This window comes from Perca flavescens, chromosome 10 (assembly GCF_004354835.1).
Source record: "Perca flavescens isolate YP-PL-M2 chromosome 10, PFLA_1.0, whole genome shotgun sequence".
Classification (NCBI taxonomy): Eukaryota; Metazoa; Chordata; class Actinopteri; order Perciformes; family Percidae; genus Perca; species Perca flavescens.
The window spans coordinates 16,823,028-16,836,360 of NC_041340.1; the positions used below are offsets into that span (position 1 = coordinate 16,823,028).

Below are 13,333 nucleotides of genomic sequence, written 5' to 3' on the forward strand. Positions count from 1 at the left end.
CTGGCCCAAGTGCCTTTATGGATAATCCAAGCCTGGTTTAAATGTGAATTATCCATAAAATGTAAAAAGTTATCTGGCTTATGAGACTTTGACCTACAGTATCATATCATATATCATATATAGCTTTCTATTGCTGGATTGTTTTTTGAAATGTGGACAGTAGCCTACACGATACAATGCTTTGTTTGGCAAATACAATGTGTTGGGTGGCAATTGGGTCTGAAGAAGATAGAGAATAGACTAGAAAACAGACACTAAAGTTGAAGCAGTGATAATTGACTTCTTTGACCAAAGAGTGGGCATTGCTGCCACTATTTTCCACTTTAAAAAAACAAATATAAAGGTTTTGTTAAAAATAAATACAGATTTAAGCGTATAAAATCAATTAATGGCTTAAGGTCTAATTTGGACATTTAACATCTTTTAAGGACCTGCAGACATCCTGACCGCATTGTCAAAAATATCCCAGTCAGTCTCATTTTTTTTTTTTTTTTTGAACTGGAAATATCCAGGTATCTGGCTTCTTGTGAAGTTTGAATTAGGTAGGCTATGTATTTTGAACTTTGCAATATGTGAATGTTGGCCAACTGAATATCTCATAAGCTCAATTTTTGCCACAAGATTTAGGCTAAGTTTGAAAAACATCCACTTGAGAGTTAATTCAACCCTGTCTGAAACATACTGGACCAATCAGTACATATTTTGACCTCTTCAAAACTCCAGACATTAACAATTAGGCAATGTTGATATTTAATGAAACACAATCATGCAACTGCAGAACTTTTGAGGATAGTTTTGACACTAGTTGTAGCTGCCATATTTTTCCAGTTGTGGAAATTGGAACCAAAGTTGACAGCAAACATCGATAGTGTGTCTATCCAGTTAGCAAAGACTCATGATTATGTCTGGGTGAAAGACAAAACTGTACAGAAACTCTATTGTCCAGCCTAACCTTACTTGAAATGGCATCAGTGTCCAGCTAATTTGAGGATTTGGTTAGTCATTTTGATGGGGGGGGTGGGGAGGGGGGGTGTATAATATTACACAATAATGCAGGACACAGTTGATGTTGTAAGGCGAGGCAAGGTAGCTTTATTTGTATAGCACATTTCAGCAATAAGGCAATTCAAAGTGCTTTACATAAAACATTAAAGGTCCAATATGTAATATATTTACAGTAATAAATCACAAAATGACCCCAATGCGTCATCAGATATTAAGGAAACATGCTAAGTTAAAATACTATCTTTTCTGACAACAATGCTAATGCCAGTGTGTTGTTATCAGCTGTCCAGTTTGACAGCCAGGCTGGGTTGCCAGATATACCTGTAAAAACTTAAACCCAGCGCGCCACAGCTTAACGTTAGTACAGCCATGAAAACAGCAAACAAACGAAAAGGATCAATGGAGATAGATTCTATCCAACCTAAAATTAACCAGCATGTTTCTAACAGTTTGACCAGAGATGTAATGAACCCCGAGTAAATATTGGAGATGTATTTGAAAGATGGAGACAGCTTAGAGCCTAAAACAATGCCAACTTGGCTAATTTCCTCCTGAACAGTTAGGCATTAGCTTCAGGCTAATTTGTCATGGCTACAAGGGACGGGCATTTTATGTCATTTCAACATGTGTAGGCCTACACACACTGAATTAGTGGTTACATTGAAGGTAGTGTTATTTTTAGCGGTTCTCGCCGACACCGTAATTCTAAGCAGAGGAAGTGTGTCTGTCTGTCGGGTGGAGAGGACGGTGAGGTTGTTGTGTATTTAGCGATTCCTACCGTAATTCTAAGCCGAAAAAGTGTGCCTGTCAGTTGGCTATAGAGCTCCACGTGAGCATGGGCTTTTATGACTGTCAATATAGCCAGCATCTAATGTTAGCTACTCCGCTGTGCTGTGAAGTGATGTCTGGCTATGTGAGACAAGCGTCTAGCAACATTGTTGTGGATGCTGCGGTCTCACGGTGTGGATCCATTTTTGTGTTGCGATGCTTCCCCTCGTTCAGACGTGTGTGGGCATTTAATTTAAAATGTCATTTTGCAGTTCATAGTTGTTTTAACTTGTGTTTCTCACAAATGTACAACCATTTTAGGAATGTATTTAACAGTATAAGAAAATATGTATAGCCTATAAAAAATAAAAACGCAAGCCATTTCGAAATCTTGTTTTATTTAAATTACTCAATGCAATCTCAAATCCTCACCAGAAACACCAACAGTCAATATCTTTCTCCAAATCCTAGTTTCGTTTGTGGTCATGGAAGAGATCGTAAAAACAATAAATTGTCTGTAAGTGGAACCAAAGTTTCACAGGCACCGTTGGGGTACAACAAAGGACCTACAACCTTGTGCTTTCATTGGATAGTTGCGTTGTGTTCAACGGAATCATTTACATAAAGATGGGCATCGGCCAGCCTTTTGACGCGCAGCATTTTTTCAAATGCAGCACTGCCTTCCCGGGATGCTTTGCATGCATGTTAAAGTTGTTTGACGTCGGCCATAGGAATGAAGTGGAGTGCGGTGCGACAGACGCGTTGCACGGCCAGGTGGATCTGCACGGTCAGCCTGGCAAGCTCCATGAACTTTGAGTCTGGGGAGGAGGGGGCGGGGGAGACAACTCTTTCCAGTATTTTGAATTTTCACTGCAGTAACTATTTTAAACACTAGCTGTAAGTATTACATATTGCACCTTTAAAGAGCAGTTAAAAACAGTTACAAATACAAAAACGACAATAAAAGTTACAGTGCAGTATAAGAAATAAACAATTATTTAAAGACAGGCAGCATCAAAGAGAAAGGTGTTCAGTCTTGATTTAAAAGAACTGAGAGTTGCAGTGGACCCGAAGTTTTCTGGGAGTTTGTTCCAGATATGTGGTGCATAAAAGCTGAACGCTGCTTTTCCCTGTTTAGTTCTGACTCTGTGGACAGAAAGCAGAACTGTCCCAGATGACCTGAGAGGTCTGGGTGGTTCATAATGTAGCAGCAGAACAGACAAGTATTTTGGCCCTAAACCGTTCAGTGCTTTATTAACCAACAGAAGTATTTTGAAATCAATTATTTGAGGGACAGGAAGCCAGTGTAAAGACTCCAGGGCTTAGTGAGGACTCAAGCAGCAGCGTTCTGAATCAGCTGCAGCTGATTTCACAAGAAAACCTTTGTTTAGTGACAAGAAAAGGTTTAGGCCACTTTTTTAACTGCGTTTACTTAAAAATGGAAGGTTTGATACAGGCCTAAAATTGCTCATTAGTGACATGTCTAGATTGTTTTTAAGAGTGTGAAGTGAAGTTTTCAGGGCCTGTGGGAAGTGCCTAAAATAAGAGATGTGTTTACAGATATGTAGAATATCTGAAGCCAAACAATTTTAAATTTTTTTGAAAAAACCTGTTGGCAGAATACCAAGGCAACAGGTTCATATGCTGTATAATGTCCTCCAGGTCTTTTTGGTTGATCGCATAAATTTGCGTCATATTTAATTGGTTTTGCGTGGACACTGTGACAACACATACCTTTTACTTGATATGGAGGCACTGACTGCTTGTCTAATTTTCTAAATGTTGTCAGTGAAGGAGGCAAATTGCCTGCTGAGTAAGTCCATAGTTATCAAAAACAAAACACAGTTCTTTAGTCCATCTGTCCTGGAGGTTGTCAACATGAATGTTAAAATCACCAGCAATAATTACACAGTCAAAGTTAATACAGATTAGGCTATAGAGACAGCAGTTGAGTAAAGTCATCAAAGAAGGTTGCATAGTATTTAGGTGGCCTGTAGATATGAAGAAATATAGCTCGAGAGAAGGACCTCCGCTTAAGAGCCACATTTTCAAAAGAAGCAAAATTTACATAAGATATTTGTGTACATTGGAATGAGTCATTAAACAAAATGGCGACTTCACCTCCTTTCTTATTTACTCGTCTATTCTCACTCATAAAACTGAAGTTAGGAGGGGCTGACTCGATAAGAGCAGCAGCACTGTTATTATGGTCTAACCAAGTTTCAGTTAAAAACATAAAATTAAGATTGTGCTTAGGAAATAAGCACAGTTTTAATATTGATTAAAAAAGATTTTCCTGCCAAATAAGTTTATTAAGGCTAGTGTTAGTGTGTTAAAAGGATTATCTGCCTCATTTTTGGGACAGGCTGTGGCTGACGAGGAATTTGCTAAAAAAAACGGGGGCAGGTGAATGATGGGAGAAGGGGGGTTATATTTAGTTCCAGCAATAACCAGCTCCTTCATCTGGTCAGTGAACTCCAACAGGACCCGGCACATATTAAAGCTGTACTGTAGTGGTGCATACATTTGCAAGTAATTAGGCCTAATAACCAAAACAATAAACTGGGGCCTTTGGGGCAGTTGGTAGGCTAATCCAGCCTTGACAATAGAAATGTTTGAATGGGATTGTTGGGTTATCAGGGAGGTGAAAGATGTGGGGGAAAAACTGAGGTTATCTTGTTCGTCCCATCAAAATAATCTGTAAAAAAAAGTGCTTTAGTGTCTGCTGCATTGATCCAACAGAATCATGCAGTGGCTGTTTGAAGTGTACTTCATGTTTTTCACCCTGTGAGGCAGTAACGGTCACAAACGTCTATGCGCAGGCGCAGTGGTACTTCACACAACCGCAATAAGCAAACATGGCGGCGGCCGTCGACAGTGTTGTGAAAGTGTAAGTTTACCTTTATTTATTGTAACAGTAAAACGAGTAGCCATACAGAGCTAAATGTATAATTGATTAATCGTCATGTTACTGCAGAGTGCTGAAAACGGTAAACATCGCATCTTCAATACAATATTTGTCCCAGGAGAATAACGTTATCCACTGAGCTAATGTTAGCTTGTTAGCTGTGGGCAAATATAAATGAGGCGAGCCCATTGTGGAGCTGTATTTTAGTCACTACGTAGAACTAACTTAGCTACTCATGGGTGTGTTTAAGGTGGCGTTACACACAGTGTATCCAAACTGTTGTTAGTCAGCCGCCTGCAGATGAAGGAGAGAGTTAATTTAACAGTAACCTGTCAACTTGGCGGGTGCTTTGTTGTGAGGAGAGGCTTGCTAACAATCAACCTTTTGTTCTGAGGTCCCTCCATCGTTACTGTTCATGTTGTGAAAGTTAGGCATTGTAATGAATTCAGGCTTGGTTATGTGGGTACTGTTAATAAATGCTGAGGTAGTGCAGTCAGAGCAACAGTCTGTGAGAAGCTGAGAATAAATACTGTAACGTTATTTGTGAGGAAGGGCACTCACTCGTGAACCATAGTGATTATTCGTTTTGGTTGCACCGAAAACGGCTGCGTATTAGAATTGTGATTAGTTTAAGAAATACGAAAGGGTGAAGGAGAGAATTATAAATTACAGTGCAATATGCAAGCAAAGTAACAGTAGGTTTCACAGTAAGTGGTTGCACTGCTCCTTTTTATAGTGCAGTTCTAAAAAAAGCCAATTTATTTGTGATCATATTTTCGATACTGTGACTTTGATTCCGGTTCCTCAACAATACTTTTTTCGATTCCAATTTTATAAAATCCATTTTCACAAAAAGTATTTACACATAGCAGTACAAATCTTTATCAAATTGTTTTATATTCTTTACACCTATGTGAGCCAAACCAAGATGAATGCTTGTGATGAGGAAAAAGTCTGCATTATGCAGAGACAGGGCTCACGTGTGTGTTATTGTATTTTGAAAGGCATTTTTCAATACTTAATCATATATAGGCAAATAAGTCCGTACCTAAAAGTATTGAAAGCACCAGGAAAGGCCAGTAAGTGGATAGTGGTTAGAACTACAATTCACAGGTGAAGAATGAACTTTAAATGTTGCCAACAACTTCAACAGACATTTTAAGAGTAAAAAATATGGAAATTGAGAGTGGATTGCACAACGACTAATAATGCATATACAGATTCAGATACCTTTTTGGATACATTAATAGCTTAACAGTGTTTGTTTTACAGTGTTTATTATTTTTAAAGCTTAATTTGCAACGTTCACCCATCAGTGATTATGAACGTGCTATCCTGATCTTTGTTATTTGACCTGTCTGTGTCCTACTTTCACATTTCAGGCTGGGAGAGCAGTACTATAGAGATGCTATGGAGCAGTGTCATAGTTACAACGCTCGCTTATGTGCTGAGCGCAGCATCCTCATGCCTTTCTTGGACTCTCAGACTGGTGTAGCCCAGTCTAACTGTTACATCTGGATGGAGAAGAGACACCGGAGTGCAGGTATATAATAAGTGCTGAATGATAATTCAATATTGTCATTAGTTCAGGGTTTCCTGCTTCAGAATGGGCCTTTTGGGGGGGGGGCATTATTAAGTGTGGGGTCTGGGGGGTCTTCCTGCAGAAAATTTTGAGCATGAAAGACTTTATTTCCTGCATTCTGATACATTATTGAATAGATTGAAAGATATAGCAGCTGTGGATGAGAGGGAGGCAGACTGCTGAAAACCTCTTTGGGGGGTGCCAATACTGTCTCTGTGTAGGAAAAACCCTTTCAGTTCATGTGGTATCCTGATAATAAAATCAAATAAAGACATTTTACAACAGGGTTTGTCCGGGTGCTTGAAATCCTTGAAAATGCTTGAATTTTGATGTTGTGTTTTCAAGGTTTGAAAAGTGCTTACTTTTTGGATAAAGTGCTTGAATTTGACCTTGGAAAAGGTGTTCGAACCCTGTACAAATACCAATGAAAAACTTAGAAAATTAGTTATAGAAGTTCTTGTTTTATGTGATTTTTATTTTAATTTGTACTGTGTACTGTGCATGCCATCTGTACAAAAAAATACACCTTTCAAGACATAAATGGCCCATTTATTTAGTGCAACAGAGCACACCAAAATCTACTCCACCTGCTGGTTCTTCTATACAGTCTGTTCTGTGTCTCATCAGGTGTAGCTCCAGGGCAGCTGTACACTTACCCAGCCCGTCGCTGGAGGAAGAAACGCCGTTCCCACCCCCCTGAGGACCCCCGCTTGGCCTTCCCCCCTCTCAAAGCAGGTATCACTTGTCTCCCATCACAAAAACAGTCAAGTAGGGTTCATTCATCAACCTCAGTAGTACAATTTTGTAGATGTAGATTAGTCAATATCTTTATATTTAACGGTTGCAGGAGTAGGATGGCCTGTTCTGTTAATTAATTTTGGTGTGTTTGTGTGTGTCTGTTTCTGTGTTCATGTCATGTCAATGCATGTGTTACCAATTTGCTTGGTGTGTATAGCAGATTTGGAGCTGGGTCTGAAGCGTGATGCTTTGGGGACTGTGGATGGCAGCAGTCTGGAGGCCCTGCTGAAAGGGGAGCCCCTCGACAGGAGGAGCGGAGTGTCGGACCTCCGCGGCCCTGAAGATGACTCCGTAACTGTGGAGCCTCCTGCTACCTCAGCGGCCACTCACACGTCCTCTGGGCGTGTCCGCAAGGTGCGGCTCAAAGCTAGTTGAACACTCTTCCAATGCATCTGAGATCTAGAGTCTCGCAGTACAACTTATGACATGCGAAAAGGCATTTAAAGGCAAATCCCTCTGAGCAGTTGATCTTGACAGGTCAAAACAACCTTTCAGTCACTCTTTCAAAAGTATTTCGTTTAAGGACGCAGGTCTTTTTTTGAGCGATGATATATACTAGAGCACAGGACAAAGAACAGGAATAGATTTAGGTTGTATTACAATTGTCTGATATTAAATGCCTAATGTTTTAATTTTAATTTTGTAATTAATCCTTAAAATTATTTTAGCTATCAACTTGATCTTACCTTATTTCTCCAAGTCTGTCGTAGGCTGTGGTCTCTAAGGCAAATTTCTTCTTTTCCAATCTTTTCCATGTCTTACCTTATGAGAAACTGTCTGCTTCTCCTACATGTTTTTGTTAAACATAGTTAACATGTTTTAAATGTTAAACTGAATGACAAAAAAAATTAAGAAAACAGTGAAACAACTTTGAGGCATTTTTTTCAAACTCTAAATGTAAGTAAAGTAGGGAATAGTTCATACATTCAATACAGTGAGACCTAATCCAGACCCTCTCACTGCAGCGAGTCCTTGACCATGATGACTACTTGGACGACCTGGATGATGACGACTTTGAGGACGAGACCCCCAAGAGACGAGGCAAGAGCAAGTCCAAGGTGAGTACAACGTCTTTTGTCAGTTCCCTGTGGGATTGATCCTTCAGAAGTGTATGTGTCAACTGTTAAATGGGTTCTATAGGGTCGCAGTGACAAGAATGGCAAGAAAAAACAGGAGGCTGCAGCTGCAGCGCTGGAGGAGAGGGACAAACCTTACGCCTGCGACAGTGAGTAGAAGCTTCCTTTGCAACATCCGTGTGTCATGCATGTCAGCAAGAGAGGCTTTTGCTTTCCCCCTCATAAAAGACAAAAACAAGCCTTCTGCCATGTATGATGTAATCTGAAAGACCCCATCTGGAACGAAGTTTGATAGTATAGAAATTTGAAAAGTTGCCCTTCCGAATGCGTTTCTTTCTTTCTTTGTTTTTTCTGAAATGCCGCTTCGTTTGTGTTCTGTAACTTCCTGCTGGCCAAATGCTCACCTCTGCTGTATGAGTTTGCTTTATTATGTGAAAAATAAAGCTTGTTGTGGGGTGATGAACGGTGTATTTTTGTGGTTCCGCCCTCGGCCTTTTTGGACCGTTAGAATTAGCCGCCATCACTTTAACACTTTTGTATGACCGTTTGTGTGTGTCAGTCTGTGGGAAGCGCTACAAGAACCGTCCTGGCCTGAGCTACCACTATACACACTCTCACCTGGCGGAGGAGGAGGGCGAGGACCGCGAGGAGATCGAGGCACCACCCACTCCTCGCCAGCCTGAGGAGCAGAAGAGTGAGTCACTCTCTAATGCTGAGAGAGAGACGGGGGGTGTTGGTTGCATGCCATGTAGCATGTGTGTGTTTGTACAAGGGAAGTCTCTCTCTCATTCATTTTTGCTCCTTTTATTTTTTTGATTTTCATGACTTTGAATCCCAATTTGGGATTAGACTTAATGTTCCTGACTTAAACATGCTTGCACAGTTGGGATTTATGGCATTCTTTAAGCATATCATCCATCTTCCCCCCCAACATATCCATCGCATTGCTGTTGTTTTATTTTGTGCACGTGACACTGTGTTAGCAAATCCATTCACCGTTTTTGTCAGTTGTCATTCATTAGTTTGGATAATGAGTTATAGTAGATACATAATCAGCCGGTTAGTGAGAAGAAAAAGGTGGCGTTTGTCTGATGCGGCATGAACATGTTTGTAAAACTGTGCTTCAAAGTTTAAATACTTCAAATATTTGATTTAAACTGTATTTTACTACAGTTAGACAAACAGCAATATATTCATCTGGAAGAAGATAATGGTATTTAATTCATCCTCCTTGATAACTCTGTTTAAAGTGACCGTTTAATGTGCACTGAATGGTTTCTTCACTCATTCTCCTGCTTAGCAACTAAGAAGGGTCCCAATGGGCTGGCACTGCCCAACGATTACTGTGACTTCTGTCTTGGAGACTCTACTTTAAACCAGAAGACTGGCCAATCAGAAGAGCTGGTGTCCTGCTCAGACTGTGGCCGCTCAGGTATGAACTCATCATGTCTCATTCATTACTTATTAACTGTTCACTAAGGCTTATGCCCCTTAGGGGGCTTTCACACCTACCTCGTTTGGTCTGGACTTTCAGACTTTTTAGTTTGATCCAAACCAAAATTACAGGTGTGAAACCAGAGAGAGAATGCGAGAGGACAGGCAAGCGCGTCTACAAACCAATCAATTACAAGTATCGGGCGACGTAGCTCATGTATGGGACGACAACAGGACGTAGTTATGCTGTGTGTGGTTATTTAGTGCGCTTGCATAAGTGCAGTGTGAAACCAAAACTAACTTGATCAAATGTATACAATGTAACAAAAACATGAACCTTGGTCCGGACCTTGGTTCGCACTTTCAGTTGCGAAAAGGCCATTAGTTACTGTTGCTATGCCTGTCAAGCTTTCTGTTATCACACATGGCACAATATATTTTTTATCTTACTTGAGATCAACATTTCTAACATGTCCTCTCCTTCCTGCAGGCCATCCAACATGCCTGCAGTTCACACCAGTGATGATGGCTGCAGTGAAGACCTACCGCTGGCAGTGCATCGAGTGCAAGTGCTGCAACGTTTGCGGCACCTCAGAGAATGACGTGAGCCCTTTTATACATTGTTACAGATAGGGATGGGCGATAGAGATGATATGCAATATAAACAATACAAAATTGGCCTACGATAGAGATTTTAATTATATTGCGATAATTGTTGATGACGCAATCTACCCGCGAAGTTTAGAGCCACGAGCTGCAACCAGCTGCAATGCGTCATCGTCATCTTGAGTAAACACGGCTAAAAGCGAAACAAGGAGCAGGTGAAAAAGACCGGTGCAACATCCATTATTTGGACTTGGTTTGGATTTAAGCCGCTACAACGGACCTGTGGTCGAGCCGTACCATGGAGCCTTTCACCAGCCTGACAATTCACTATATAACGGGCGATTGGAATCTTGGCAGCCGGTGTTTGCAGACGTTGTACTTCCCCGCTGAACATACGGCCGTGTGTGCAGCGGCGGAGTGCGTCCAAAAAAACTTTACCGGGACGTGTACGGGTTGAGCAGAGGCTGTTCAGTTTGACCAGCAGGCAGCAGATGATGTTGCTAACAACTTGCAATGTATAACTATTATCAGACCGGCCCACCGGTAAAAGTCCCGATGTGGGTGTGTGCGCGCGCTCAAATGCGTTACATTAGGCTGCAGGTTAGAAACTTTGTTTGAAATATGTTTTTATTTAAAGTATCTGTGCATCTTTGCCTAATACTGAAAGTATTTTCAGTACAGTGTCTGTTTTTGTTGAATCACTAGACTGAACATGATGTTGTGTTTTTTTTAGGACCAGCTGCTGTTCTGTGATGACTGTGACCGAGGCTATCACATGTACTGTCTAAGTCCCCCCATGACTGAACCACCAGAGGGTAAGCTGACACTGGACACTGCAGAAGTTAACAGACTCGAAAGACGTGCATGTTGTTATTCATCCTGGATATCATCACTTTGTGCTGGGTCAGAGGCCGTTACCATGCACACCGCTTCACCCAGTATATCCAAGGTCACCTTCATGGCTACCGCAAACCGGTCTGATCTGTTCTCTTCTCCTATAATCATTTCCTTTGACACCTCCCTGAAATCGGCATGGGACTACGTGCCCTTTTCCTCATAAATACATTCTTTAGATGATGTCCTGAGCAACAGCTTACATATAATCATACCTGCAAACTTGTCGCTTTTCAGTGAAAATCGCCGTTTTGAATGGGAAAATGTCATCCGCGTGAATCGTGTAGATCCAAAGAGTTTTTATTTTTGGGGGGGGGGACCGAGACCGGAGACCGGTGCTAATTAAGCCGGTGCCTTAACGACCGTTATCTACCGGACCGAACAGATATCTCCTTATTTAGGTGCCACTTAAATGCCTCCGCTTCTCTCTGATGCTCCGAAAATGGACGTTAGAGGAAACTGAAACATTGCCGCACGGGACGCTAGTTACGGTAAAACTACACTCAACAGCAGGTAACTTTAGCATACCAGCTTGAGTCATAGGCGCCGATACCGTGGGAATTTACTGGTGAAATTAGTTATTTTTATAAGTTATTATTACATTTTTAATAAATCACTTCATTTTGAGCCGACTGTCGTTTTGGGCTCCTCAACTATCATATAAAAGTATCGTTTTAGCACCAGGAAAATGTTGTGTTTTCCCTTTGTTTTGTTGGATGGTTACTAAGATACCAAAAACGGAATAGCTTTGATTACAATTACAGGAGGGAATTCCCAGCCAAGTCAATGTTCTTAGTTTAAAGGAGCTACCATCATTATTTCAATACCGGTAATTGCAATGTGTCAAATGAGGATGTGAAAGGGGTCGCTCGTAGTGATGAACCTACAGAGAACTATCACCTGGATCTGCAGCTCCTCTCGGCTTTATGGGACTTTATAAGAAGTTTCCGCTCATTGTTTAGCTGTTCGGCTGCAACTTTACTGTTTTGGTTCACTCTCACTGCTTCCATAGCTGTTTTTGAGGAAAAAGCTCTAAAAACCCACTGTACACTACCTGCTCAACACCTAACAGAAGACAGACAAAGTTACCCCCATTTTCCACTGGGCACGTCTGTGCAGCCTTGCGGTTTTGTGCCGTCCCTCATCCCCGCGCCATACCACACCAGGAGCGCCTCAGAAGTGGAGCATCTTTGCCTGCCCGACTCACCGATTATATTGTCTCTACTTTGTACTTCACAATCACGTGTTTATTAAGCTAATATCTACCTTCAACTCAAAGCACTCCTGTAATTAAACTCCATGCCGGGCAGATTGCGTGAAAATAGACCTGCCACGCGCCGCTTCACACGTGCCTCTGGTACGTGCTGTGGCGCAGCTGGTGGAATATCAAGCATTGACTTGATTGCTCGCGGGGCCTGTGGCGCAGACGCGTCTGGTGGAAAATAGGGGTTAGAGTTGGTAGAGACCACAAACAGAAGTAAAAGAGTGAATATTTGACTCATCAGATGGACACAAACACGACATCAAATGACTGACAATGTTGCTTTGTAACTGCTGGATGTTTAAAACACGTGTTGGGCTTACAACTTGTGTTTCTGCTGCCCTAAATTGGCCCCCAAAAAAATAAATAGTGGTCTTATATTTTTACATCAATATAATTCTATCAAATAATCAATGAACTGACAATTTTGTTTTTTACATTTAGAGTTTCACAAAGCGTAATCATATCAGTCGAAGAAGTGTTTTGACAACACAAATGTGATGTCATTGTGTGTCCTTGTCCTTGCCATCTTGGTTAAGGAGATAATGAGATTGTAATGATTAAACAGTCCAGTTATCTTCCCTAAATTAGGTACTGTGTTGTGGGCTGTGATGTACAGATATGTAAATGAAGAATGCATATTCTTGTCTAAATGGAGACTAAACAAACAAATATGTCCTCCCAGTGATGCTTGACTAGCTGATGGTGTATTTCTACACCCGTGGTTCTTGAGCCCGGCCTCACTGTTTCTATGTGTTGTACAGGGAGCTGGAGCTGCCACTTGTGCCTGGCTCTGCTGAAGGATAAAGCCTCCATATACCAGCAGAACCAGAGCTCCGCCCCAGAGTGACATCATATCAACAAGTCCCGCCCCATCAGTAACGGGACCCGCCCCCGATGGAAAAGTCAGACCTCCTCTCAGTCCGGAGCTCCAGGCTCTGTCCAGATGTAGCAGGGCCAGATTGCAGATCAGCTTTAGAAGTCTTAATATCTACAGTGTC

General features: G+C 41.4%; 1 protein-coding gene across 3 annotated transcripts; it reads left to right on the forward strand.

The window, feature by feature from the left end:
• The first annotated feature begins 4,557 nt into the window (after window positions 1–4,557).
• dpf2l (D4, zinc and double PHD fingers family 2, like) lies at window positions 4,558–13,333 on the forward strand. Of its 3 annotated transcripts, none has more exons than XM_028590057.1 (11): window positions 4,558–4,663; window positions 6,064–6,224; window positions 6,891–6,998; window positions 7,219–7,415; window positions 8,027–8,119; window positions 8,202–8,286; window positions 8,697–8,831; window positions 9,438–9,569; window positions 10,062–10,174; window positions 10,911–10,992; window positions 13,097–13,333. In XM_028590057.1, exons 1-11 carry the CDS (start codon window positions 4,632–4,634, stop codon window positions 13,180–13,182), a joined length of 1,224 nt encoding a protein of 407 aa, XP_028445858.1. In that variant the 5' UTR covers window positions 4,558–4,631; the 3' UTR covers window positions 13,183–13,333. The 3 variants fall into 3 exon arrangements, with proteins under 3 accessions (XP_028445858.1, XP_028445859.1, XP_028445860.1); XM_028590058.1 differs by having other exon boundaries at window positions 7,222–7,415; XM_028590059.1 differs by lacking the exon at window positions 8,697–8,831.

Excerpts from the sequence above, each read along its gene's own strand:
- dpf2l (XM_028590057.1), top strand. The coding sequence starts at position 4,632 with ATGGCGGCGGCCGTCGACAGTGTTGTGAAAGT. Across the intron at positions 7,416-8,026 it reads CCTCTGGGCGTGTCCGCAAG|CGAGTCCTTGACCATGATGA; the intron begins GTGCGGCTCAAA and ends CTCTCACTGCAG. Across the intron at positions 10,993-13,096 it reads CATGACTGAACCACCAGAGG|GGAGCTGGAGCTGCCACTTG; the intron begins GTAAGCTGACAC and ends TGTGTTGTACAG.